General features: G+C 35.7%; 3 protein-coding genes across 3 annotated transcripts; all 3 read left to right on the top strand.

Moving 5' to 3' along the window:
- Positions 1-12,894: 12,894 nt before the first annotated feature.
- LOC140761003 (glycerol-3-phosphate 2-O-acyltransferase 6-like) lies at positions 12,895-16,281 on the top strand. The gene is made up of 2 exons (XM_073098159.1): positions 12,895-13,604; positions 15,245-16,281. Exons 1-2 carry the CDS (start codon positions 12,987-12,989, stop codon positions 16,112-16,114), a joined length of 1,488 nt encoding a protein of 495 aa, XP_072954260.1. The 5' UTR covers positions 12,895-12,986; the 3' UTR covers positions 16,115-16,281.
- Positions 16,282-16,732: 451 nt separating this feature from the next.
- Positions 16,733-20,989, top strand: LOC140761002 (arginyl-tRNA--protein transferase 2-like). The gene is made up of 6 exons (XM_073098158.1): positions 16,733-16,956; positions 17,541-17,579; positions 18,391-18,541; positions 18,652-19,806; positions 20,241-20,517; positions 20,675-20,989. Exons 1-6 carry the CDS (start codon positions 16,794-16,796, stop codon positions 20,828-20,830), a joined length of 1,941 nt encoding a protein of 646 aa, XP_072954259.1. The 5' UTR covers positions 16,733-16,793; the 3' UTR covers positions 20,831-20,989.
- A 1,893-nt stretch (positions 20,990-22,882) lies between these two features.
- On the top strand, positions 22,883-26,703 carry LOC140761747 (high mobility group B protein 1). The gene is made up of 8 exons (XM_073099210.1): positions 22,883-23,029; positions 23,902-23,983; positions 24,467-24,595; positions 24,682-24,739; positions 24,840-24,884; positions 24,964-25,044; positions 25,144-25,227; positions 26,382-26,703. The coding sequence occupies exons 2-8, from the start codon at positions 23,922-23,924 to the stop codon at positions 26,409-26,411; spliced, it is 489 nt and encodes a 162-aa protein (XP_072955311.1). The 5' UTR covers positions 22,883-23,029; positions 23,902-23,921; the 3' UTR covers positions 26,412-26,703.
- Positions 26,704-26,870: the final 167 nt, after the last annotated feature.

The raw sequence follows: 26,870 nt of genomic DNA, 5'->3' as shown, positions 1-26,870 counted from the left end.
TTTCTGGGGATTAACTCATCATAAATTCACTGGAGTGCCCACCGTATAGTTCCACCATTTTATTTTATATATATATAGCGTATTTTTCCTAACCATGGTATATTTCTCTCCTCTCCTTTTTTTTTTTTTTTTTTCTTAGGACTTCTTTTCGCAGTTATACCGTTTGAAAAATATCTTATTTATGAGTATACCCTGACAAAACTGATATTTATATATATACCCCTACAAGAAATTGGAACATTTATTATGCACGCCAAACATATTCCAACAAAAAATTGACGTTTTTTGTTTGTTTGTATATATTGTTCTACATAGTATTCAGTCACAGATGAGTACGTTAAAAATATCTCAAAAGAAAGTTTATGAACGAGCGGCTACAAATCGAGAGAGATGCGGAGAAGAACCCAAACGCCACACTGTAGATCGACCCGACCGTCTTAGTGGCGGCTATTCGACAACAGGGACGTTGTCAAAGATTTTATATTCCATCCAACGGCTGAGATTGTAGCAGAGGGGAGGGGGGGATCATCAAACGTGGAACAAGTTGTGCATGGAGAGAAGGGACGGATGAGGAGAGCAAGGTGGACAAATTTTACTTGGATCTACGTCGCTGATATGGCAGTCTCTGGTTGGATGCAGTCTTCCTCCCATCTCTCTCTCTCTTCCAGTTTAATTTTTGGGGAAATAAGTCGTCAATTTAGGTGGGATAGTAGCATAAGAAATTGGTCAAGATATTTAAGATTGCACACCCAAGTCGTATCGTACCAATGGAAAGGTCACGATGGGAGAGACTATAATGGAGAATTAGCCACGAGATTTTTTTTTTATCATTATTATTATTATTATCATTTTTATGGAATTTTCTTTATTTTTTTTTCTAGTGTAGTTAAATAGAGGATATAAATTTATTTCTCTCTTTTTTTCCTACAATTTGGGGTAACAATTGAATAACAAGTCTGTCAAATAGCTGTCGCGCTATTTTCTTCTCCTTTGTGTATCAAGCTGTATTGATGTAACTCTCGGAAGTTAATGAATTAATCTGTGTACGAGATTTTTCTATCCAAAATAATGAATAACAAGCCAAAAAATATTCAAGCCCAAAGCATACACAAATATAATTTATTTAAATGTAAAATAAATTAAAATGATTTACATGAGCTATAAATAGGTCAACAAGTAACACATATTATTCATATTTATATATTATTTAAAATTATAATTATATCCTTTTGAAAATAAATGAGTTATTTGGGTCGAATGTAGATATATAAACACTTTGTGCATAATTTGAGCATATTATGTGATCTATTTATTTTAGAGTTGTTGTTTGGTATGATCGAGTCAAATTCAATCCCTACTTTATTTTATATATCCAATATATATATATATATAAATTAATTTATAAAACAAATATAACTTATAGATATTTTTAGTAACAAAAACATATATATAGACTTGTGAGTGTTGGATTTGGACTTCTATATATATCTTTATCTACTCGTTTGCTCTCGTTGTTTGATTATTAACCACTAATTCTACTAATATTGATTAGGACAACATGCCTAAGCCACTAACTTAATACCGACAAGGGATAGACACCAAAATCTATTCTGTGTTTACTGCAACATAGTTACGACTAATATCTAATAATTAAGAAAACTACATAACCCTAAATCTTAAGTTCTAAAATCCTTTAAAGTCTTTTCCTTTTCTCTTTTCTGCTCCCGTCCAGCGTAATTGCCCAATAGATGAAGAGGAAAAATCCCTTTTGAATACAATTAATTAATGCTGGTCCGAACTCAGAAATCCACAAATCATGTAAAGATTTTTGTGTCCATAAGATATTCATCTAGATTTTATACTTCTCTTGTTCTTTTATATCAACAAGGATATAAACATATAATATATATATATATATACAGTTCTTTTAATATATCAATAAGGTCAATTCTTATACATCATTCGGCCCACCGCACGTTGCAATTCTATAAAGTACGGTCTTTGTCGTGCAATAGGCAAATTAGATTTTCTAAATCTCACTATTTCTTTTAATTATTTTTTTCTATAATTTTTATTTAATATTCTGAATTAACTTCAACTTCCGCGATAAGAAATAATAATATTCTATTATAATATATAAAATATTTTATAAAATAATTAAATTACTCGTATCTTCTTCATTCATTTGAGAAAAAAGAAAAAGATGATGACAAAGACATAAGAGGAGGTAGTTAGAGAGAAGATGATTGAGGGGTACGTGTATCACATAATAAATAAAAATGTAAGTATGATTTATAAAGTTATTTATTTTTCTTTAAAACTTCTAATATTTCGTATTTTGTCGAGTAGGACCACCTAAAATCTAGACTTCGAATATTCCGTATTTTATTCTCTGTTTTATTCTTGATATTAATAAAATACTAGGCATGGAAAATATTGGGTTATGTAATTCTAGCATTAACTACGAAACAGGTGGTTTTGGTGCTTTCTATAGTGTCTGCGCTGGACTGCGACTTTTCTTAGGCAAATTGCCAAAAGCTCAACTCTCACTGTGCTAAGACTTCTTATCGCTTCCCTCTTTTCCTCTTTTCTCATTCGTCATCCGTCGCTCTCCACGACTTTCTCCATGTTTTGTTGTTTTTAATCTTGATAACTAAGATTTTTTATGTTTGGATTAAGTATGAGTAAAATTTTTGATCCTGGCTATGCGAGTAACCCTATGTTTCTAGCTGGATTATCTTGGAACTCAGATTGAGAATTTGAACTCATGACCTTTGGTTCCACCGTCTATGTCTCAGTCGGTCGATCCGACAATCCGAACATATCAAAAATTGAATACAAGAGTGTTTTTGTGATTAGAGCAGGTATGATTAGAGCCGTTGAACGCACGGCGGAGTCATTCCGGGATAGCGCGTAACATCTAATATGGTGGTGGGTGGGTGTGTGTGTAGCCTTCATATGTCAAAGTCCATTGCCATATATGGTGTCTTGATGCCTCATCAAGGACCCACGTTAGGATTCGTTTGTCCCCACACAGTGGCTCGTAGATCTACTTAAAGTTATAATGACCACATTTTTTATTTAAGACATATGGACCAAGCTAGATCTAGATCTCTAAAACCTGAGCAGTGGGAGCCATGGCTGGCTCAAAATGACATGCTGATGTGAACTCCAGATGCTAAATTCTGTCCAAATCCAACAAAGATGCTTAAGTTGCTCCATTTTGGGGGCCCATGGATCTGCAACTTGTGCTCCTAATTTAATTCTTTTGCTTGCTATGCTGCTTTGATCTCTCTCTCTCTCTCTCTCCTCTATAGTCGTTGTCTTTAGTCAGGACGGTGTATTTATACTCCATTACTAGCCAACTCTAATCTGACTAGTTTTGAACAAAACTAATGGCAATCACAAATTTACAAGCCCACTAGTTAAAAGAGATGGCTTCTAATTTGACTTCCAGATATTTCAACTTATATGCATGCATCATTCACTTCATCCACACCTGGAAACATTGCTTCTCCGGATTCAACTTTCCTCTATCATTCAGTCGTTCCCAGAACGTCATGTTCAAAGCTCTGATCCACTACTTGAGAAGTGCAATGAATCATTTCTACGTCATCTAATTGCACACATGTGGTTCGAATCTGTGGGGTTAACTGAATAGACACTCACTATCATCCTCCTTTTAACTGGAACTATTACGGTGAGCTGCAAAAATTCTAGTAATGGCGGTCGCCGGCGTCGACCTTCGTCTGCCGTGAGGAAGAAGAAGAAGCCCATGAACAAGGTGACGAAATACCATTCACTTATAATAATTATTGTAAGGCGCCATTAGTTTACAATGAAGCTCTTTTTGAACTTTTATCCTCTGGCAATGCCATTTAACCCGGGTTAATGTTAGGGTAATTAAGTTAGTAGTAGTTATCACTAATGGGATAATATAACGGAAAGAAAATTTATAATTGCATTAATTACTCATAATAACTCTTTTGATATATACTATTTGTATCCTTTCTATTTGGACAAGTAACTGAAATTAATTTTAAGTAGGTTTTGTACTTATGTTCCTATTACTTTTATAAAGAAATTTCAAGCAAGTCAATCTTATATAGTTTAAGGCTGTGTTCACCTAGCTTCTTCCGGTACGAGTAGAATTTTTATTCTAATGTAATAATTAAATAACAATCTAGCTTATTCTGGTATGCTAATTCATCAATCTCTCATTAAGAATAATTTTATCATTTGATTTAAAATGTTAGAAATTCTCGGTATAGATTCATTATTCTTCGTTACCTTAATATCAACTTTATATCACATCAAATATAATTATTACTATTTATATCTTAATTATTATAATTATAATATTAACTCTCTTCTTCTAGTATTACAAATTGGTGTGACTAACATTGTGATATTGCGGGTATACTAGGATATTGGTATGCTTATGCATCTTTATTTATTACATGGTTGTTGTTGAATACAAACTTTATATATTATATGCATTTAAGTATATTAATCATATAGAACTTATTGCAAAGTAGTTAAATCTTATTATATCATTTTACTCACTCAGCAAGATTTAGAGATAAAATGCATAACTTATTTGACATATAAGAAAGATCTATCCGTTCAATAGAAACTAATTCAGCCGGTGATCCGCGTATATATTTTTTTAATCTCTATCTCACTCTACATATCTATATTTATAGAATTTAACTCGATCTCTACTTGATATTAGAGTTTTTAGGATTTAGATTTTAAATTTATTAGGCTCTTGTTATATGAATTAAGAACGAATTTCTGCTTTATTTTCTCTACTCAAATATTAAAAAAAATATAGAAAAGAACAGTTATGGTAAGCATGGATATAATTATTAATTAATAATTAACCCAAGTATGAAAAGTATCTAGATTAAGATTAGAAATTATGAAATGGATAAGTACCTAGATAATTAACAATGAAAAACCTAGCAGAAGATGGAAATATCATTTCATAGAACTATATCTCTGTGGTTTACGATAAAAAAAACAATTAAATGTGAAGATGAGTAAGAAATCAGCTAAGTGTTGAAATAAGCCAATAAGAATTCCTCAAACCCAAGTGGTTATGGATTCTAAAAGAGTTTCTAATTTTGGTTACAATTGAGATATCCAATTCGTAGATAAAAGATTATCCCCAATCTTATTATACTTTTGATTACATAAAGGAGTTTTTTTTAACAGAAAGAAGAGAAAGCTCCCTTTTGAACCCGAGTAACTCAATATAGAAAGATGATGGATACTAATCACGTTATATTTTCTTGGTAGGAGATACTAACTTAAGTTATTTATCCTATTTAAGTCCATGTAATTTCTAATTTATATCATAATTTATCCAATGTTATAAAAATAGTTACTCGGCTACTTGAGCTTCCTCTTCCCATCTAGAGACGATCATTAGGCCCAATCCATCCAAACTTGGCCCGAACTCGCCAAATTTTAATAGGGCTAATCCCGGCCCGACCAGAGTCTATCTCTAATGGGCGGCATGGGCTAAGCTTTTGCCCGCCCACTCGGCTTGGCTTGAAAGCTCGAACCACTATTCTCATTTATGGCCCAACCCATATTGTATGCATATTTCTATAATTTGTTTAGTCCCACATTGGATATTTAGTAATTTATATATTAATTATATAAGTATGTTCCATGAAAGATAATTAAAATATCTTTATATAAGCCCATTAAACTTGGTACGATAAGATATAATATTTTTTATATTTAACTCATTATGTTAGACCCATTATACTCAACCTAAGTCCAATATCTAATGGGCTAGTAGTAGGGGTGAAAACGGATCGGATACGGCTCGGATAGTGTTCAACCCATATCCGGATCCATATTTTTTATCCGGATACGTATTCAGATACGGATAGCAAAAATTAAAACCATATCTTAAGAAAATGGATACAGATAATTTTCGGATACGGATCAGATAGTTTTCGGATACGGATCAGATAGTTTCGGATACGGATCGGATAGTGTTCGGATAGATTTTCGGATCTTAAACAAATACGTATCAAATTTTAAACAAATTAATACGAACTTACTACGAATATCAATGAAGTTAAATATTATTCACAATTAACTCATGCAAAGAACATTAATATAGGCAGATTTTACAGACAGATAAACAAAGGCTTGTTAACTAAAACAAAACAAAACAAATATAATAAGTAAACAAAACAATTGTGCTAGTAACAGCAAGAGTCTCAAGAGACTAGAAGCATGAGTACATAAAAGAAGTGAAAACACTGAAACTAGATCAAAACTCGAAAATTAACTACATGGGAATGTGTTGTTTAGATCCTTCCTCATTTTTCTATTTCGTTCAGTGCAGAGTCCTATTAAACTTTATCAGTAAATTGCTCTTAGATAATAGCAGTAAGTAACTTTGGAACGTCAGGATGAGTTGACACAAGATCTCCTATGCTTACATACTAAGTGCATACTTTAAGGAAGAATATAATCACTAAATGAGACAAATTCATTAGGTCCAAAAAGATAGTTAATATACTCCCAATCCTGCCAAAGGTTAAAAATGTCTATGAATGTATTAATATACCTGACCAATGGAGTGGAGGGAGGGCCGACGGCGGTGGAGGAGGGAGGACCCGTGGAGGGAGGGTCGGTGGCAGTGGAGGAGGAGGACCCGTGGAGGGAGGCCGGTGGAGGAGAGTTGAGGTCGACGAGGGAGGGCCGGTGGAGGAGAGCCGAGTTTTATGAGGGAGGGCCGGAGGAGGGAGGCGGTGAAAACATGTGAGGCTGTGAGGACGATGTGGATTTTTGTCCTTAGATGGAGGTGGCGCCGCGCAGCTAGCAGTGAGGCTGTGAGGGCGATGGAGATTTGGGGCAAATGGTGAGTAGATGGAGACAGTGATGGCGGTGAGGGTGGTGGGCTAATTTTAGATGGAGGCGACGGGATCGAGGACCCGTGGAGTGAGGCCGGTGGAGGAGAGCCGAGGTCGATGAGGGAGGGCCGGTGGAGGAGAGCCGAGGTCGACGAGGAAGGGCCGGAGGAGGGAGGCGATGAAAATGGGTGAGCCGGTGAGGCCGTGAGGGCTAGCAGTGAGGGCGGCGCTGCGGGTAGCAGTGAGGTCGATGGAGATTTGGGGGAGATGGTGAGTAGATGAGAGATAGAGGTAGGTTTAGTAACTTTAGTTGGGTATTTATTAAGCGGGTAAACGGATATCCGTTATCCGATAAAATCAACTAAACCCGTATCCGTATCCGGATCCAGATTTTTTTCTAAAAGGCTATCTGTATCCGGATTCAGATCCGGATATTTTTAGAAATAACTATCCGTATCCGTATCCGTATCCAAATCCGGATCGGATAGCGGGTCGGGTCAAACTTAATCCGACCCGTTTTCACCCCTAGCTAGTAGTCGTAATGGGCTAGAATATTTTAGCCCAGCCTAAGTGATTGACGGGTCGGGCTGTGAACAGATATTTAAGCCTTAATAGCCCAAAAAGCTTGGCCCGACTTGCCTGATGATCACCTCTATCTAGTATTTGAGAAATAAGTAAATTAAATAAAATCTATCTAATATTGTTGTTTAGAACATGGTAAGAATTCATTTTATTTTTATTTTTCTATTTCACTCATGGGACTTCAATAATAGAGCAACCAAATAAGAGTTAGTTTTGAAATGCAAAATTTTTTTAGGTTTAAATGCATTTGAACTCCCTATATTTATGTCTAAAATCGCTTTACCCCCTATATTTAAAAAAGTCTCAGTCTTTATACTTATAACTAAAGTAAAACTGTTAGTTTTTTCGTTAAATTTAACTGAATAATATCAAAATGACCACAATGACTCTATCGTGTTTGTTAAAGAAGGCATGCCGATTTTGATATAATATAGCAAAATTATGAAAATAGCCACAGTACTTGGTTAAATTTAATAGAAAAACTAACAGTCTCAATTTAGTCATAAGTATAGAGATTAATTTGAGACTTCTTAAAATATATGAGGTAAAGTGATTTTAAGCACAAGTACAAGAAGGGAAAATATATTTAATCCTTTTTTTTTCTTAACATAACCGGCCAATGTAATAGATTCCATCCAAATCCATCATATTTCATTATATATACTAAAGTCCATTCAAATCCATAAAGTCAATTTAGGGTTTGGTGCAGGGTCTTTCTTCTCTATTAGCTGATGAGCTAGGGGAGGGGGAGAACCCCATTCTCTCTTTTCCCCTCTTTTCTTCCTCTTCCTTTCAAAAGCCCGAGCTCTCTTCCCTCTCACCACCATGCCACTGTTGCTCCTTTTCTTTGACATTCCCCATCGTCGTAAACCCTCTCATTATTGTTGCTCCCCACTGCCGCTGCCATCGCTCTTCTTCTCTACCCATCCCTCGCCGGATCCAAGCTTGGCTGCCACCTTTCCGCCTAATCCAAACCCGTTGGATGCTATGTCCTTACCCCTTACTGCCTCGCTGATCAGGCTTGAATCTGCCCAAAAACTTCTCGTTGCTGCCACTCTTCTTCTCTACCTCTCCCTCGTCAGATCCAAGCTTGGTTGCCACCATCCCTTCAGATATCCACCCAATCTATTATTTGTGAAGTAGTTCTGCAGCCACAAACCCTCCCTAGCTCAGTGGTGTACTTTACCTAGATGCCTCATTGCCATATCGGGTGAGAGGGGCCCCTCTCTTGGGTCAAGTTCCCGAGATCCATTCACATTTGCTCGTCAATGTTTGTGCTTAATTGGATATAGATGTTGTGATTTTTGGCAGTCCATGACTGTACTATTTTATTTTACTCGACTACAAAATTAAGGTAGAATTTTGGTGTTATAGCTTTTTTTTTTTTAAATTTGTGTTCCAGGTTTGTGATCTTTGATCTTCCTACTATTGTGGATTCTTAGGATTTGTGTCTTGGACTACTGGACTAATAGAACTTACAAGTTGACTCGAGGCACTTTGCTCTTTAGAATCTCATGGGCCATTCTTTATTAAATATTGTGTTATGCCCCAGGCTTGATTGTCTTGATTAAATTATAGTACCTATCTATTATATATCAAGTGTGAGACTTATGTGAAATAGCTGCCGCTCTATCTTCCATAGTCTTTTAAGTATTAGACCATATCTTAGCCTATAGGTTTCCCTAAAAAACAAAAGAAAAAGAAAGTCCAAAAAGTGAATATGGAAACTAGAATCCCAAACCGATTGAATTTCACCAATTTAGGGATTCCAAACGGGGTATAAATTAGGCACATTTGAATTCCAGGTGAAAGTAGATATTATACTCATGTGATTATGCCTGTCCAAATAATTGAACTCAAGGGATCATGACCTAACTCACTAGAATATCTTTTGGTAGGAACTCAAGTAACTGATTTATACTTTAGTGTGCAGTAATTATGGGAGCTGGACGGCTTATTTGGCCTCCTTTTCATCATAGTGATTATATGATTCCTAGAATTATATCAACAATGAATCTAATGGATTAATTAACAGCAGGTAGGCTTTGGACTTTCTCTTTTCAATCTGGCGATCATCTAATTTTGATATCATGCGATGAGATCAAATATTTAAGCATAAAAAAGAAAAGAAAAGGAAAGGAAACCAGAAGAAGAAGAAGAAGAAGAAGACAGAATAATGCAAAAATAACTCCTCAACTAGGGTTTGTAAGGGATTAGATATTAATTCTCGAAGGTCAGCAGGAGGCTCATGAAAAGTTTCTCTATAGTATTATATACGAGGTTTAATCCCATATTGAAAGGAGAAAGGAGAGTAATAATTGAATTTTAAGGTTTATATCAAATCCTTCTTTGGAATCTACAAAATTATAAGAATTTTAAGAGTCTCTCACCAAATTTGCCACTATCAAAATGAGTCTATATTGGACACGTCAATCATTGAACTTGTGGGCAGCTTTACCATTGTTTTATGTATGTAATTAGAGGATGAGAACATTATTTCTTAATTTATATTTATTAGTTTAAATAGAAACTTAGTCGTTTTATATCTTACTTAAAATTTAGACTCATATGCTCTAAGTTTGGGAGATGGGACTACAGTCTATAGGGATAAATAAGCTTTGTGAGGAAGCCTAATTTGATCAAATACTCAGAAGTTTAGACTTGCAAGGATACTTAATAGGATACTTCTAATTTGACCTAAAAAGGAAGTCTTAATGGCTCTTGGTGGTGAACTATATGCTCACTTTTCCTATTCAGTTCCACCAACTTTCCTACCACAATAATAACTTAGCAGATAAAAATTAGTGAAGTTCTTACTTGATTCTACCTACTTTATTTGTCTTCTAAGTGAAGTTATCCTATTCACAATTGTGGATAGCAATTTTTTGAAAATAACAAAAATGCCCACAGGCGAATTAAGAGATTAGAGGAGCCTAGAGAGATACAATATGAGTATAATAGTTATGTTACTTATAATTACTTTGTCAATAGTAATTCTTACTCCATGAATAATAATTCTATTTGTACTCTTAGATACAATATTATAGTTTTTAGCCTTCGATGTATGTAGACATAGATTTTTTTTTTCCGTGTGATCTTGATACAGAGAGGGAGCGTTTAAGGATTGAATGCCTCGATCTTGTGAAATTTTCCATGAAAAGATGAAAACAGAAACACCAATAATTTTATTCAATCTTTAATCATCTTAGATTATAATCTTTCAACAATATAAAATAGTTTGTAAGGGTAAAAATATAAGTTTAGAGAAAATGAGATAAATAAAAAAAATAAAGCTGCTAGTAGAGATCGAAAAATCTAAAACGATCATCATCCAAATTTCGAGATCTTTAAGAAAATAATATTTTTTTTCTCTAAAATAGCAAAATTACAAATGTCGAAGATTAAAACAACAAAATTTGGCCAAAAATATCATCAACCTCAATATCGAGTTTTGCTCTGAACTACGTTTCCGCCCAAAATAACGTATAATTTTATCCATATCAGCGATGTGGACCCTTTGATTCAACTTAGATGACAATTTTTTCAACAATCTTGGACTGTTATGAATTTGCGTGAAATTTTCATAGTTAACCTAATCTAATTTAATCTAATCCAATCCAATCTAGTTTCCTTTTCATAAAAACAAGAATTAGGTGATGGTGGGCATTTCAATATCCTTATGTAAGACAAATCTACTTACTTGTGCAAGATATATTTCCATGAAGTGAGTGAGAATGATAAAAAAAAGTTCTCTCAAGTACCCAAAAGCACAAGTTGGTACAAGGCCCATTGATTGGAATAATAATTAGCCAAAACATTAGTTGGTACGAGTCGCTATCCTCCCTAATTGGTAATTACTACTATCTCCTCCTCATCAAGTCGTTGATGGGTGGTGAGTTGGATGATGAATCTTTGCATTAATGCATGGAGGTTATTGTGATAGAAGGTTGGTGAGCTGCGAGGGCTCACAGTCATGGGCATTACTGCGTATGGTTGGATTCCAAGCCCTAGATACTAGTTGGTTATATACATTAAACACTGTTGCCAAACGACACACCATGCTCTCTATCTCTCAGTGCATTAATTAGGGTTTCCTTAGGACCACCCTACTTTTTTTGTTTATGGGAAAAAAAAACTAGGAAAATTTAGGGCATCACTGTGGTGAGCTGACGGAGATTATGCGTTTGATTACTCAATAGAAGTCTTGGATTTGATATTTAGTTTAAATTAAACAACTTTATTGAGAATAAATTCAAGGAATGAATGTAATATTGAGTCATAATTTGTAAAAAATTTTGTTCCTTATAATAATTGGAAATGTCACCATGGGTCCCACACTTTTAATTAATCTTGTACATTATTAATAACAATTTGAGCACCTAAAAGCACTTCCCCACATTTTTGCTAAGTTTATTTTTATATATATTTTAATTTATCAGTAACATATACTTACAAGTTTCCTAAGGTTTTGCTTATGTTCTTGTTTGTTTAAGCTAACACTTTTGGCATAACTTGTCTTCGTTTTGATCATTCTTATCAAGGGGGCCATCGAGATGACCAAGAAAAGAGAACAAGGGTTAATCGGCAAAGTGGATTTACTTGAGAAAAAAAAGTTGTAAAAATATATAAATAAACGAGTATTTTATCTTTATTTTAGAGAGAAAGTAAAGATTCAAAATTATGTATAAGATTATTATTTGATAAAAAGAGAGATGAATGTATAATTAAATCACACGAAGTGAGAAGAAATATGAACTATAAAACGGGTCATAATTGACGTCATTAGTCTCAACCATTTGCACTAATGGTTAAGCATATAATACAATTCCAATCATTATAAAAATAAAATGCTCTCAGTAAATTAACGATTTCCCTACAAATATAACTCTAGAAACTGGCCAGTTTGCAATTAATGTACGATAATCCTACAACCGTTATCTTCCAACTAACAACTCCAAAAGAGCACTCGTTACGTGTGCTGCAATGGCAATGGCAATGGCAATGGCAATGGCAATGGCAATGACAATAGCAATACCAATCTATCTCTTTCGCATTTGGAAACAACATAGTTTTTGGAAAGTAACATAATACTCTCATACTGTATAGATCACTGCTAGTAAAATATATTCCTATTCGCATAACAAGGTGACGATAATAAAAGAATGTAGATTATATAATTCTCTAATATGCAATTAATTTTCGACAATCCCACAACCAGTATCTTCCCAACTAACTACTCCGGAATTGCCAACGAATAACTCACACTCAAAGTTATTCCACCAACTAAAGCATATCGTATCCGTCTCCTAATTTCAAATCTTGAAAGGAAAAGAAGAAGAAGGAAAAAAAGCTAATAACTCTCTCAAATATTAGCCTCTCAAGTTAGCTCACCACCCCCCCCGTCTCTGACCCATATATATATTCTTCTTCTCACACCCAAACCTTCTCCACTAGCAATTCTTCTTCTTCTTCTCAACCTTCTCTCCACTATTAATTCTTCTCTCTCTCTCTAAACCATTCATGGGCACTTCTCGTAGGTTCAAGCCTATTGAGGAATGCAGCTCCAAGGGGAGATCCAACCAAGGCATAGCAGCCGACCTCGATGGCACTCTTCTCATCTCAAGTAGTGCTTTCCCATACTACATGCTGGTCGCACTCGAAGCGGGAAGCCTGATAAGAGCGCTTATCCTCCTCTTATCCGTCCCGTTAGTGTACACCACCTACTTATTCTTCTCCGAGTCCTTGGCTATCCGGATCCTTATCTACGTCTCCTTCGCTGGGTTAAAAGTTCGAGACATCGAGGTGGTGGCGCGATCCGTGCTGCCGAGGTTCTACGCGGAGGACGTGCATCCGGAGAGCTGGAGAGTGTTCAATTCTTTTGGAAAGAGGTGGATAGTTACGGCGAATCCGAGGATAATGGTGCAGCCTTTCGCGAAGAGCTTCCTTGGGGCGGATAAGGTTCTCGGGACGGAGTTGGAGGTGACCAAGTCTGGGAGGGCTACGGGCTTCGTGCTGGAGCCGGGGGTGCTCGTCGGAGTCTGGAAGAAGAAGGCATTGCAGGAGGAGCTCGGCGAGGAGTCGCCGGATCTGGGGATTGGAGATAGAGAGACGGATTACGAGTTCATGTCCATTTGCAAGGTAATTAGCATCATCCATGTTCTTCCGTTACTCCTTTTTTTTTTTATGGATAATCGAGCTACTCTTAACTTTTTACCATTCAATAATTAGCTTTTACATGCTTGCAGACAAAAAAAGAAAAAAGAAAAAAACTTCTTTATATATATATATATATATATATATATATATATTACATTTGTAACAAAAGCTGAAGTAATTGGTATTTAGTTACAATTAATTCTTTTCTGTAGCCATATCCTTCTCACCAACTTCCTGAACAGCCATTTAATTAGAGGAATAATGGGTAATATTCTTTTGACGTCAAACAACAGTAACTTGTCGTTGGAAAAGATTTACATATCCAACCCCACATGTTTTGTAACACTTTACCACATTAATTAGCTTCTTTTTACTCTACAATCCATTGTAAGATACAACTCATGTGTCTGAGACACAACGAAGATCTATATATATATATATAGAGAGAGAGAGAGAGAGGAAGAAAGAAAAAGCCATGAGTAGGTGGTTTTAACCTCCTAACCCCACTGACTTGAATGTGTGTGACCCCTTTATTTTATTGCATGTCCATCCTTTTCCCAGGAGTTTAGGTGAACAATCCTAATGAGGCCTATTAATGGACGATATCATCATATACGACGAATAATATCTACAATTATTTAGCTGCACTTAGACTCATAAATTATAGTACATTTTCATATAAACTCCCTTCTTTAACATATTTATTTTAGAGAAAATACATATGTATGTCTTTCTTAAACACCATTAAGAGTGAGAAATATTAGATAGTTATTTTTAAAGAATCTAGATATATTATTATTCGGAATAACAGATGACACTTCAAGTGGAGTATTTTTGTAAGATTTAATGAAGAACTCCAAAGGTCGAAGATAAAAGAAATGATTGACAGATAGGGTGTAAACTAGAATGCTGGATGGTGATACTGATGAAAAGGAGGTGCAGTCGGTTGTGTGTGGAAATAAAGTCTGCCAAGTGACAGCAAGATATATGCATATGAAATCTGGCACCAATATCTGTTGCCCATAAATGTCTAACAAACTTAGTCAATAAAGGCCTAACAATATTAAATGCAGAGGCCCACTTTTTTTTTTCTTTTTTCTTTTAAATATTTTATAAACATTCTATAAAAAGTGATTATTATTTTTTCGCTACACCTTACAACCATCTTAATCAATGCATAACATAGACGTGTCATAATTTTTGTAGAATATTTATGAAGTATGTTGGTTTAGCATTAGAGACTAGAGATATTAAATGCATTCTCTGTGAGAGTCTGATCTTAACCCTGTAATCATGGGAGACTTTTACAATTTAATTATATTTGATTAATTTATTTATAATAATGGACTATGATGTATGTACTCCATTATTATAATAATGTGCATTGGATATGTTAAATTAAATATAATTAAATTATAAGAGGATCGTTGTAATGCATTCTTTTATTTTTCGTTAAAATTAAGAAAATGATGGGCTTTCATTTTGCTTTAGAGTTGTTTACTTCTTCTTCTTCTTCTTCTTCTTTGTTTGATTAAATATCCTTTTCTTTTTCTATTATATTTATATCATTCAAAAACTTTTTCTCAGTAAGGGATATTTTTGTCATTTCGTCATTGAACCAGGAGGCTTACCTCGTTCGTAGCTCCAAGAACCGGCCCCCTCCGGTGCCCAAGACCGACCTGCTGACCCCCCTCATCCTACACGACGGCCGCCTCGCCCAGCGCCCGACTCCGGTCGTCGCTCTCCTCACCTTCCTCTGGCTCCCCCTCGGCTTCGCCCTCTCCCTCATCCGCGTCTATGTCAACATCCCCCTCCCGGAGCGCGTCGTCTTCTACACATACAAGTTGATGGGCATCAAACTCATCGTCAAAGGCCACCCCCCTCCTCCACCTAAAAAGAACCACCCGGGCGTCCTCTTCGTCTGCAACCACCGCACCGTCCTCGACCCCGTCGTCACCGCCGTCGCCCTCGGCCGCAAGATCAGCTGCGTCACCTACAGCATCAGCAAGTTCTCCGAGCTCATCTCCCCCATCAAAGCCGTCGCCCTCTCCAGGGAACGCGACAAGGACGCCGCGAACATCAAGCGCCTCCTCGAGGAGGGCGATCTCGTCATTTGCCCAGAGGGCACCACCTGCAGGGAGCCCTTCCTCCTCCGCTTCAGCGCGCTCTTCGCCGAGCTCACCGACCGGATCGTGCCGGTGGCCATCAACACCAAGCAGTCCATGTTCTACGGCACGTCCGTCAGAGGGTACAAGATATTGGATCCGTACTTCTTCTTCATGAACCCGAGACCCACGTACGAGATCACGTTCTTGAACCAGCTCCCAGTCGAGCTCACGTGCACCGGAGGGCGGCCGCCGATCGAGGTGGCGAACTACATTCAGAAGGTCTTAGGAGGGCAGCTCGGGTTCGAGTGCACGAACTTGACGAGAAAGGACAAGTACGGGATGTTAGCCGGGACGGATGGGAGCGTACGTGTCGTCCAAAAATGACAAGGCCTAGCTTAGCTAAGGGTTTTGTTAATTAAGCTTTTAATAAGGCTTTAGTGTTTTCTTCTTCATTGTTTTACTCACGAAAGATACTTATAATTCATGTATTATGGGAGTTGTGGTGTCCGTTAATTATAAAGCATATATTAAGATGTTTCACTGTTGTTTTTCTTTTAATAGAATATTCATTACTAACTATGATTGTTATTTAAAAATTAAAATATCTAAAATACATCTTAATTTTATGTTAACCTAAAAAAAAATTGTTCAAGCATATTTAGCAAAGTTTTTGATAGATTTTCCTATATTTTTTTAAAGTTTATAATACAAACTGATCCTTTTTTGTACTATAATGTCAATTAGTTATTAGATAACTTTTTAATCATGATTATTGAGATTTAATTGACCTCAATGATTATTGACAATTATAATATTTAAAAATTATAGTGGCAATTATGATATATTAAAGTTTTACAAAAATTGAAGAAATATATGTGTAGAAAGCAATTATTCCAAAATTGAAGAAAAAAATAATTTGAAGGGGGTTGCTGCAAACTTGCAATGCACTATAAAAAGAATATTTATAGAGTAAAGCTAAAAGAAAAGAATAGAATAGGAAAGAGTAGACCATTGGTAGAAGAAGAGAAAAGGAGAAGAGGAGAAGAAGTCGAATTGTTCGGATATGGGGGGTTGCTCAAGAGACAGCACCGATAGAAGCTGCGAAGGAGAAGGAGGAGGAGGAGGAGAAGGAAGGGGGAGATCAGAGACGGTGGTGGTCGATTGCGGCAGGAAGAATATGTCTTGCGGCTACTGCGAATCGACAACTCGCTCCTGCATCGCCCACGGTTTCTCCTCTCTCTCTCTCTCTCTCTCTCTCGATTGTTTAGCATAAAAAAATTTGAAGTCATGATCCTCTCTATAACAATGTCTCATGAGCAGAGGTTGAATCTTTTTTAAGGGTCAACGCAGACAACTCTTCTTTATGGATTTATCATATGATTATTACGGATACTTTGTTGGTCGGCAATATTTATGCTATTTAATGACCTGTTAAGAAATTCTCATGATTGGTTGTTTCTTAGCACTACTCAACTGGGACAATGTTTTACTTTCACTTACTCTGATCTCTTTAGTTAATTAAAGGAGTTTGATATTCCATTGGGATTCAATTCTTCAGTGTGGTTGCTTCTTGGTTCGCTTAATATTACTCGATTTTATAGCTGAGGAACCTTTTCTTATAGGAAAGTAGTAGACTTTTTTAAGCGTGGATTCTTGTCGGTTTATGCTCTTCTTGTCTCTTGAAATACTCCTAGACAAATGGAAGCTTGATTTTTGTTGGCCAATCAAGTTTGTTTTTTCATAGATGAGTTAGTTTAACATTTGGCGATGTATTATGTTAAAGTTATCATGTTACTTACACTTTTTTCAGGTTTATGGGCTTACAGCATGACAGCTGATGACTATCAAGGTTCGTAGCTTTACTTGTTCGAGTAATTTTTATTCACACGCGTCATCAGTAAAATTAGTGAATTAGAAACTTAGCAGTTGATAACTACAGATGTTATGAATTAATTGAATTCATGAATGTGAGGTTTCTTAGTAATGTTGACATATTCAAGAGCAAGAGACATCTAGTGGTTATGACTGCCTGACAAAGCCTGAATTGGGCTTGGTTCGGTAAAATTGTTCAGGGCATTTGAAGCCTGGGTGTGTTCCCGGACTTTATTTATCAAGATCCCCTATTTGTTAACTTGATATGCATTGGTATGGTCTCTTCCCATTCTCATCTCCGCCGAGAACATAGGCTTTCTCGATTCTCCTTGTACCCAAATGGTCATGAGTTTGAGCTTGTATACAATCTCTACAGAAGATGTTATCAATGGAAGGTTGTATATGCCTTGCGCTTACTAGATAAAGCATTGTTGGAAGCCTCATGTAGTGATATGCCCTTTTTAATAGTTTAGACAAATACATCTTTAGCACTGAACTTGGTAAGATGGAATGGCTGATGTTACCTCCATTTTCCTTGGTACTATATTTGCCAACTTATCTGAACAATTGATGCATGTATTCCTCAGTAATGGGTAGCATACAAGTACCCCGAAGGAAACTTGGGTTAGTAATTTATACAAGCGACCTCATATATTAGATATGTGTGTCTGTGTTTGTGGCTCTGTTTGTTTGTGTTGTTGTGTATGTGTGCCTTCATGCATGTCTGTCTGCATGGACATGTTTTTTTGGGAAATCAGTTTCCAATAATTTAGGGCTGTTGCTAACAGAGCTTCTTGATCATGGTTGGAGGAGGTGTGGCTGTCTCGTTTACAAGCCTGAGATGGAAGAAACATGCTGCCCATCTTATACTATTCGTTTGAAGGCAAGTGAGTTTGTTCCTTCCAGAGATCAAGCTCGTGTTGATAGAAGAATGCAAAGGTGCTTTTTTGTGCCTTTTCCTTCCATGAAGAAAATGATAATTATATTGACAACTTCATGTCTACGACATTAGTATTACTCTAGTCTAATCCAGCGACAAATCTGTGTAGGTTCCTCAATGGTGCAATCAATTTGAAGAATAAAGAGTCAAATGATAAGATGACCTCTCCGAAAGACTTACTAAACCAGGCCAGTGATGCATCTTTGGTAAAAATCTCAGAAGCATCAGCAAAAGATTCTCCAGCTGGTACATGTCAAAGTTCGTCAAAGGAAGATGAGTTTAATTGTTATTTGTCAAACAAACTTGATTCTGTTATAAAAACATATTATGGAGGTGGTGAGTTTCCTTTTATCACCCAACTCCCTAAAGCTGTTGTGAAAAAGGTCACACCGCAAATGAGAAAGAAGTTAATGGAACTGACAGAAGATTTATTGTACACTAGCAGCATCAGTTTCCCAATAGCAGCGGCTATTAGACATTCTTGGCCCAGAGAAAAGAATGCTGTCAGTTTAGGTTTATTATCAGATGAATATCAGAATGGAAAACCACCAGATGTTTCCCCACAAACTATTGCAGAAACGCTGGCAAGGTCAATGGAACTGCATGGAGATATCCCTAATTTTGTAACAAGAGCTTGTAATGGACACCTCAATTTTTATTCTGCCGCGAAGCAGACTATACTTTCTTCCGCTGATGTACCTATACAAATTTTAAAAGGCAATGAAGCTTCTTCAAACCAAAGTTGTCCGACTAGCAGCAATGTAGTTCTGCCTCAAAATGAAAGAAAACTAGAGATAAGGATGAACAGGTCAAATTATGATCCTGAAGAATTTGCACTTTTCCGAAGGTACCAAATGGAAGTGCACAATGATAAGCAAGTGACAGAAGAGTCGTACAAAGAGTTTCTGCTGGATACTCCTATTATATTTGTTCCACCTCGTGAAGGTGACAATACTGTTCCACCTTGTGGATTTGGCTCTTTTCATCAGCAATACATAATTGATGGAAAACTTGTCGCAGTTGGTGTAGTGGACATCCTTCCAAGATGCTTGTCAAGCAAATACTTATTTTGGGATCCCGATTTTGCGTCGTTATCCCTTGGAAAATATTCAATTTTGCAGGAAATAAAATGGGTTAAGGATATACAAGCAAGCTGTTCCAGCATTCAGTACTACTATCTTGGTTATTACATTCATTCATGCAGTAAAATGAGATACAAAGCAGCATATCAACCATCTGAGCTTCTCTGTCCGGTTCATTACAAGTATGTCCATCTCTTATTATTTTTCATTAGACATGATATTGGCAGTATCACAGGTGCCAATTTGCATCCTAGGTAAGATGTGTTTGTATAGACACATCACCAACTCACATGTAAGTCAATTAGGTGAAATGAATATGATTGTATAAAGGATCCATAATTGCAAGTGAGGATTAAGGACTGCGAGATGCAAGGTTATGAAAGATGCATGGTTTATTTCATGTATCTCTTTGACTATATACTGGTGGGATTATAACAAAATAATAAGTTAGTAGGAACTTAGAACATTCTGCATGCCATGGTTACTTGATATATTTTGCTATACAAATAGTTTACTTGAACAAATGTTTGCTGGTTGTTTTCATAAATTCATACTTCATTGTAAGTTTATCGACTACTTTAGTTTACAAAATGATGGTTGGGCATTGCTATTGCAGATGGGTGCAGTATGATATTGCAAAACCTTTGCTTGATAGGAACTCATATGTAGTCCTGTCAGATTCTATCCTGCAAGATCATGCACCAATAACTCAGTTAGCCGGTAAATCTATTGATAGCTCGAGGCTTTGTGGCCTGGATGAATCATCTAATGAGTATGACGATTTAGAAATACATGTGGACAAAGTTAATATTGTACCGATAACAGATGATTGGAGCAACACTGATATTAGCAACATATTGATAAAGTTGGATGGTTCACTTCTGAAATTCAAGGTGCTCTTTCTGCCTATTGTCTTCATAAAGCTGAGGTCTTTTTATCGTATATGTTTATGCACTCGAAAGAGATATGACTTGCTAAATCTCTGTCAAGCTCTATTGTTTTCTTGGTACAATTTTCTTGGCACATTTACAAGTACTATTTCCTTTTCAGGAGCTTCACAGAGTACTTGGTCGGACCAAAAGGAGAAAGACCTCTAAGATCAGAGAGAAACATCTTAGAGAGAAATTGCAGTTATACGTGAAAGTTGTAGGCGAGGAGCTCGCCAATCGTATGGTTTACTTACTTGTTGATTTTGTTGGGGTCTAAGCGATTACGATGTTGTTTACCTTATTTACTGAAGGAAATAATGTAAACATTTGTAAATGACTAGTTTGATCTTTTTCTCTTTGCCGTTTGTCACAGCTTTGAATGAACAGTGTATTGCTATGTTTATAAAAGGAAAGCTGTTAAACTGTTATTTGTTCATTTCCTTTTTTTTTTGGGGGATAAATAACTTTTTTCTTTTTCTTAGTTGACTTTTTAAGTTTTAATGAACCTAGGAATGTTTTCCATGAACCATGTCAGTGAGTTACTATTGGCAAACTTACAGCAACTGTTGAGGCTTGTAAATAAAGGGAGATAGCATGTTAATTATGTGATATCTGCATGACCTGAAGAAATCATTGCTCCAAAGAGCGAATTAATTTAGTAATAAATTTGGTGATAAATTTGCATTGGTCAAAGGTTGGGTATTAAGTTTATCATAGAAGTTAATTTCAATGTCTTTGGCAAATGTCCTCCAAAATAAAGTTTATTTTTAGCTTAATTAATACTCACTTGCATGGCACTATGACGCTGTAACATCAATAGTAGGAAAAGTTAGTAAGAGAGACATTTTTTCAAGAAAATGTATTAAAAACACTACATCTTGCATTTATTATCATTCATACAATCATATTCTAACATTTACATATTATTATTCGATTCTTCTCATTTCATCTTAAAATCTAGTTTATTAAAATGTAACTTTAAAATGATATATATGGAAATATAGTTGATACCTATATTTTTATTTATTTTATAATTCACATTATATCTTTGAGGATTGTATAATCCAACTAGGTTAACTTGGAAGACAACGATAAATAAATATTTTATTATAATATACTAAATAATTTATAAAATATCTAAATTACTCATATTGTCTTTATCCTCTCATTCTCTTTTATCTTCTTCATTATCCTCACCATCTCATCATGACCAAGTCGGAGGTTTGATCCTCAAATCAGAGTCAGTTGAAATGCTCATCTCAATCTATCTTCTTCGGCAAACTCTTGGTTAGAGAAGGATAAGTAGAAGAGGAAAAAGGAGGAGGTGAAGAAGAAGAAGAGGAGGAGCGAGGAAAGATGAGAGAATGTGGTGGTGGTGGCGGCGATGACGAGAGGGCTAATTTGAAGTATTAAGTAGAAATATTTTTATTTTTAAAATAACTAAAATATCCTCAGTATAATTTAGTTAGGAATATTTTCGTAATTATTAATTAATTTAACTGATGTTTGGTTAAGTTTAACTAACAGATCTAACAACAGTATATTTTTTACGCACATTCACTAAATAATAATATTTAATTTATAAATAGTTAAAAAGTAGTGTGTAAACCTTAATTTTATAAAAAGACAACGGTGTTATATGCAAAATTTATTTTTATTTTAATAAAAAGAAAATGTGTGAGAGAGGGCTAATTTGGAGTATTAGTATACATGGAAAATCCTTAGCCTTAGATTAGACTTTGATCATTCCTGAGTACTGACCAACTAACTATACGAACAACATTACAAATATCTCCTCACTTAGCTTTCCACTTGTCGACTTCTCTATTTGATCCGAGCTGAAAAAGGAAAGAAAAATCTCCCAAGGAGCCGACGGGGAGTAGCCGGTCGCAACGGTTGCGCGACCTGCGCCACCTAACCTCCCCTGTGTCTGCATATTAATGAGCCGGTAACCGGTTCTCCCGGTCGATTTCTCTCTCCTACTCCCTCCCTTTTAACGAACAAAGGTTGTTTACATTTTAATACTTTCACTCCTAAATTTAAAAAAATGGTTTTAAAAAATATTAAAAATTAGCTAACTAATTATGTGAATAAAAATATTTAACTCTCTTTCTTTCCCTCTCGGATCAAATAAATTTTGAAAGAATTAAAAAAATATTAGTTAAGATATAAAAATAGAGATATTTTTGTGGAAATTTATAGTGAGATAATGAGATATAGATAGAGAAGGATTAATTTTTGTTTAAATAATTTATTGGTATATATCTGTCTAATTTTTATTTTTTTGGGGGGTGAAACTGTGAAAGTAATATGGGTTGAACCGTTGAGGGGTCAAAGATGTAATTAACTAAAAAAAAAAGATCTAACTCCAATCCAAGCCCCGTCGGTCGTACGCATTATTCTCCCCCAAATTAATCCGTTCCTCCTTACTCTGCCTTTCGCTTCGCTGTTTGGATTCGCCGCCTCTGCTCCAAAGGTTAGGGTTTCTCTCCCCCTCTTCTCTGATCTCGCTGTTCTCTTTACGTCGTTAGGGTTCGTAGTTGATCGGATCGGCTTCTTAGGCTATGGATTTGACGAGCTTGTTGCAATTTCTTAGTCCATTAACTTTTTTCTTTAATTTTGGCAGATCGTATCAATTCTTTTCCTGAGTTGGGGTTTTCTGCTAATGATTCACTGTTTCTTGGCTCTTACTGCTGTTGCTGTTGTTATATTATCGTTTTTAGTAGTTAAATTACTACTGCTAGTGTTGTTCTTGGTGTGAGCTAAAAATTTCTTGTTCTGATTATTGATATTATGAAAATTGTGCCTTATCGAATTTGTTCCAAGTTCAGGATATGAAACTGTACGTTTTCAAGTTTTTTTTTTCTACTTAATGATGAACATTTTTAAGTTTCTTTTCATAACTTAGAGTTCTTTTTACTGAAGAAAGATGACCCTTTTTATCTTTCCATCTATTATAATTGCAAAAAAAAAAAAAAAAAAACGCATCTGCCCATAAAAATATATAATCTAATATATCATTCATATGGATTATATTTTTTTATGTTAACGTCTAGGCTATGTATGGTTCCCACTAATTATCTGGAAGTTCTTTGCTCATATAGTCATATGTGGCTTATGTCAAGACATATTACCTACATTCATGCTGTTAACTATCCAGATTATTTTCTTTTACTGTTATTGTATGACAGTTTATATTGCCTCAAATGTTCCTGCTAGTAGGATGAATTTCCTGCTCATTGATGAAGCTGAATCTTTGTTATGTCTACATCAAGAACTTTATTCCACTAGTCCAATTAATTCTGTTACTGTTCGAGACTTTACCATCCTTTTTTATTTGCATAACAGGCACTCTTATCTGTTGGAAAATGAAGGGGGAAAGAGGAAAAGGTGCAATTAAGAAAGACGCACTGAAGCCAGTTGATGACAGGTTACTTCAAGTTCTATGCTTGCTTAACCTTGTTCACAGTCTTTGAGCTTGTCACCCTATGTTTTAGTATCCTGGAGCTATCTAATAGTTATCTTTTGGGAATTATGAAAATCAAATTACCGCTGGTGAAAAGGAAGCTAAAGTATATAATATCCAGTTGTTTGACATTAAGATCCCATCGCTTATGGAGATCAATTTGATGAATATTCTCCTCATAAATATGTGAACAAAAGATCTGGAGGATCTCTGGTTATAAATATAGTACTAGATTAACTGCATGAAGTCTGTCATCATGTCGTTGTCAAATACATATTACCAAGGGCAATAGTGAGTTAGGTCAGTGGTTGCAGTATGAACATCTTGTTGTTGCTATTTCTTTTGATTGCTTGATTATCTCTTCATGAGTAATCTTACCTTATTAGTTATCAGTTGAATGTTAAGGGGTTTTTACTTTTTACTTAATTTTCTTGGTCTTCTTTTCAGAAAAGTTGGGAAACGGAAGGCTGCTATGAAGGCAAGTAAGAGTAGCAAACCACAATCCAGGAAGGACAAAAAGGCTAAAAAGGATCCTAACAAACCAAAGAGATCTCCGAGTGCATTCTTTGTTTTCCTGTTAGTCATCGTTGTTATCTACAACTTTCCATTATTGGTGCTTCAATTTTCATCTTGAGAACCTAATCGACTACTTAACATTGCAGTGAAGATTTCAGGAAGGTATTCAAGCAGGAGCATCCTAATGTGAAAGCTGTCTCAGCTGTAAGAAGATTGGCAGAATTTTATTCCAGCAAGATAGTTGGACAGTAACTCGTGCTCCTCTTTTACTGTTTTGATTGACAATGGATTTTTTTTACTGAAGGTTGGTAAAGCTGGGGGAGAGAAGTGGAAGTCACTATCTGATGCTGTACGTACTATTGATGACATAAATTAAGCAGCTTTTTGAAACTAGGATGATGAGAACCTTGCTTTTCTGTCTTTTTCAGGAAAAAGCTCCCTACGAAGCTAAAGCTGCAAAAAGGAAGAGTGAATATGAAAAGCAAATGTCAGCTTATAATAAGAAACAAGTACTGGATAATTCACATTCTCTTCCATGTCAATAGAAGCATACATATTTGTTCATCTTAGTGCGGTGGTACTAATTTGCAGTCCTTTTTGTCCTTCAGGAAAGCATGGCTGATGATGGTGATGAAGAGTCTGATAGGTCAAAATCTGAGGTTCATGACGAGGATGAAGAAGAAACTGGGGAAGTAAGCTTTTTCAAAGCTCTGCAAGTTATTGCATTCCACTGAAAAGTACATTTTTCAATTTACTTTCTGCACTGAGAATCTGCAGAGTAGCTCTCTCAGATTTCTGCACTGGGTAATATGTTTTCATGAGAATCTGGGTACTATACCTCTTTTCACATCCAAACCTTCTAGCATGTTTTTAAGGAGAAGTGAGTTTGTATCTATTGTCTTATGAAGAATCATGATCAAAGGATCAGTATAGAAGTTTTACATATAAAGGATTAAAGGGTGCGTTAGTTGGGTGCCCCAAAGGGGGTTGCAGGCTGCAAGTATGTGCATACAATGAGAGTGCTAGGATTTTCCTAAATTTTATTAGGTCAGTAGTTTAATGTTGATATTTCCCTTATTTGGGTCTTTTCTTCTTCTGTCTTTGCAAGATATTTTACTGTCTATCTGACAAGGATATTTTTGAACCATTTGAAGAGAGTAGTTAGTTTTCTTCTGAGATGAGGATCATCCAGTGATTCATGAGATGAGGATCAACATTTAAAAAAAAGTTAGGCAGTGGGAGTTTTTTGAAAGGTTCAGTTATTATGCTCTCTTTAGAGCAGTTGGAGCTATTGAGCTGTTGTAAAATATGAATGTGATTTTGTTGTGACCGAGGGAAGGAGAGAAAGAATGTGCTGGTGCCTTATGCTAGGCAAGAGAGCATGGGTTCAATTGGTTTCTCATGGATTCTAACTTGTTTCGGTTCATCTGTTGGCTTTGATTAAGGGTTTTGCATCTGGCAAATGGCAAAAATCTGTCAATACCGAGTCATTGCAAATTTCATTTGTAGTCCTCTCAGAAAGTTGCACATAAGCTGCAAGTTATTTGTCATAGTTTGGCATTGTGAATCATGATGTAGTGGTCTTCTATCACTCTTTGTCATGCTATCTATTGGCAGCTGCCTGTTTGCTCAATTGATGGTATTTTGACATTCTCTTCATCACTTACAAAGAAATTTTTTGCTTGAGGTAAAGTTAAAATGGAAACTAGGATCAGATAACACGCAACATATTCCTTCTTGTGCTTGTACACAGAAGGATGACAAAACAAAATTTTCGTCAGTATAACAATAGCTTTGTCGAATAACAATTTGAATATCTGATGTAAGTGGTGTTTGGTCTCTGCAGGAAGAAGAGGAAGATGACGATGAGGACTGAGACCGATCACTATCAAGGTCAAGACAATGTGATTGCTCCGTAGTTTCATGCTGCCATCATTTGGAATATTAACTATTCTATTGCTTGCTGTGTTTCCTTGTTAGTCTGTATATTTTTCACCCTCGTTGCTTGCTTTTATAGCTTAGTGGGTATAAATGCTGTTGTGCTACGTATCTATAAAGTGCATTTTATTTAGTTTCTAATACTTGAAAACCATAGCAAAACGTGTTGTAGTATCTGTGACAATTGACCAAGTTTCTAATATCCATCCATCTCTATTATTTAAGATGCACTTTTGGATGATATTTAGCTATTTTAATGCCTATAATAGAATTGGAATTATACTTCTGCGATCGCTTACATAAATGTGTTAAATTACACATAACACTCAAATAATGATTTTTATTACTGCATATTTGCTCATTGTAGTTGGTGAGATAAGAATGTATAATTATCTTA

The sequence above is a fragment of the Typha angustifolia genome, chromosome 6, assembly GCF_048772165.1.
Source record: "Typha angustifolia cultivar Huaian chromosome 6, ASM4877216v1, whole genome shotgun sequence".
NCBI lineage: Eukaryota > Viridiplantae > Streptophyta > Magnoliopsida > Poales > Typhaceae > Typha > Typha angustifolia.
The sequence above is the reverse complement of the archived record's forward strand: the minus strand, read 5'-3'. Positions and strand labels throughout refer to the sequence as shown.

Coding starts and splice junctions, on each gene's coding strand:
- LOC140761003 (XM_073098159.1), top strand. CDS start 12,987: ATGGGCACTTCTCGTAGGTTCAAGCCTATTGAGGAATGCAGCTCCAAG. Junction 13,605..15,244: donor AGTTCATGTCCATTTGCAAG/GTAATTAGCATC, acceptor TCATTGAACCAG/GAGGCTTACCTCGTTCGTAG.
- LOC140761002 (XM_073098158.1), top strand. CDS start 16,794: ATGGGGGGTTGCTCAAGAGACAGCACCGATAGAAGCTGCGAAGGAGAA. Junction 16,957..17,540: donor TCGCTCCTGCATCGCCCACG/GTTTCTCCTCTC, acceptor CACTTTTTTCAG/GTTTATGGGCTTACAGCATG. Junction 17,580..18,390: donor GACAGCTGATGACTATCAAG/GTTCGTAGCTTT, acceptor TGTTGCTAACAG/AGCTTCTTGATCATGGTTGG.
- LOC140761747 (XM_073099210.1), top strand. CDS start 23,922: ATGAAGGGGGAAAGAGGAAAAGGTGCAATTAAGAAAGACGCACTGAAG. Junction 24,596..24,681: donor AGTGCATTCTTTGTTTTCCT/GTTAGTCATCGT, acceptor TTAACATTGCAG/TGAAGATTTCAGGAAGGTAT. Junction 24,740..24,839: donor ATGTGAAAGCTGTCTCAGCT/GTAAGAAGATTG, acceptor TTTTTACTGAAG/GTTGGTAAAGCTGGGGGAGA.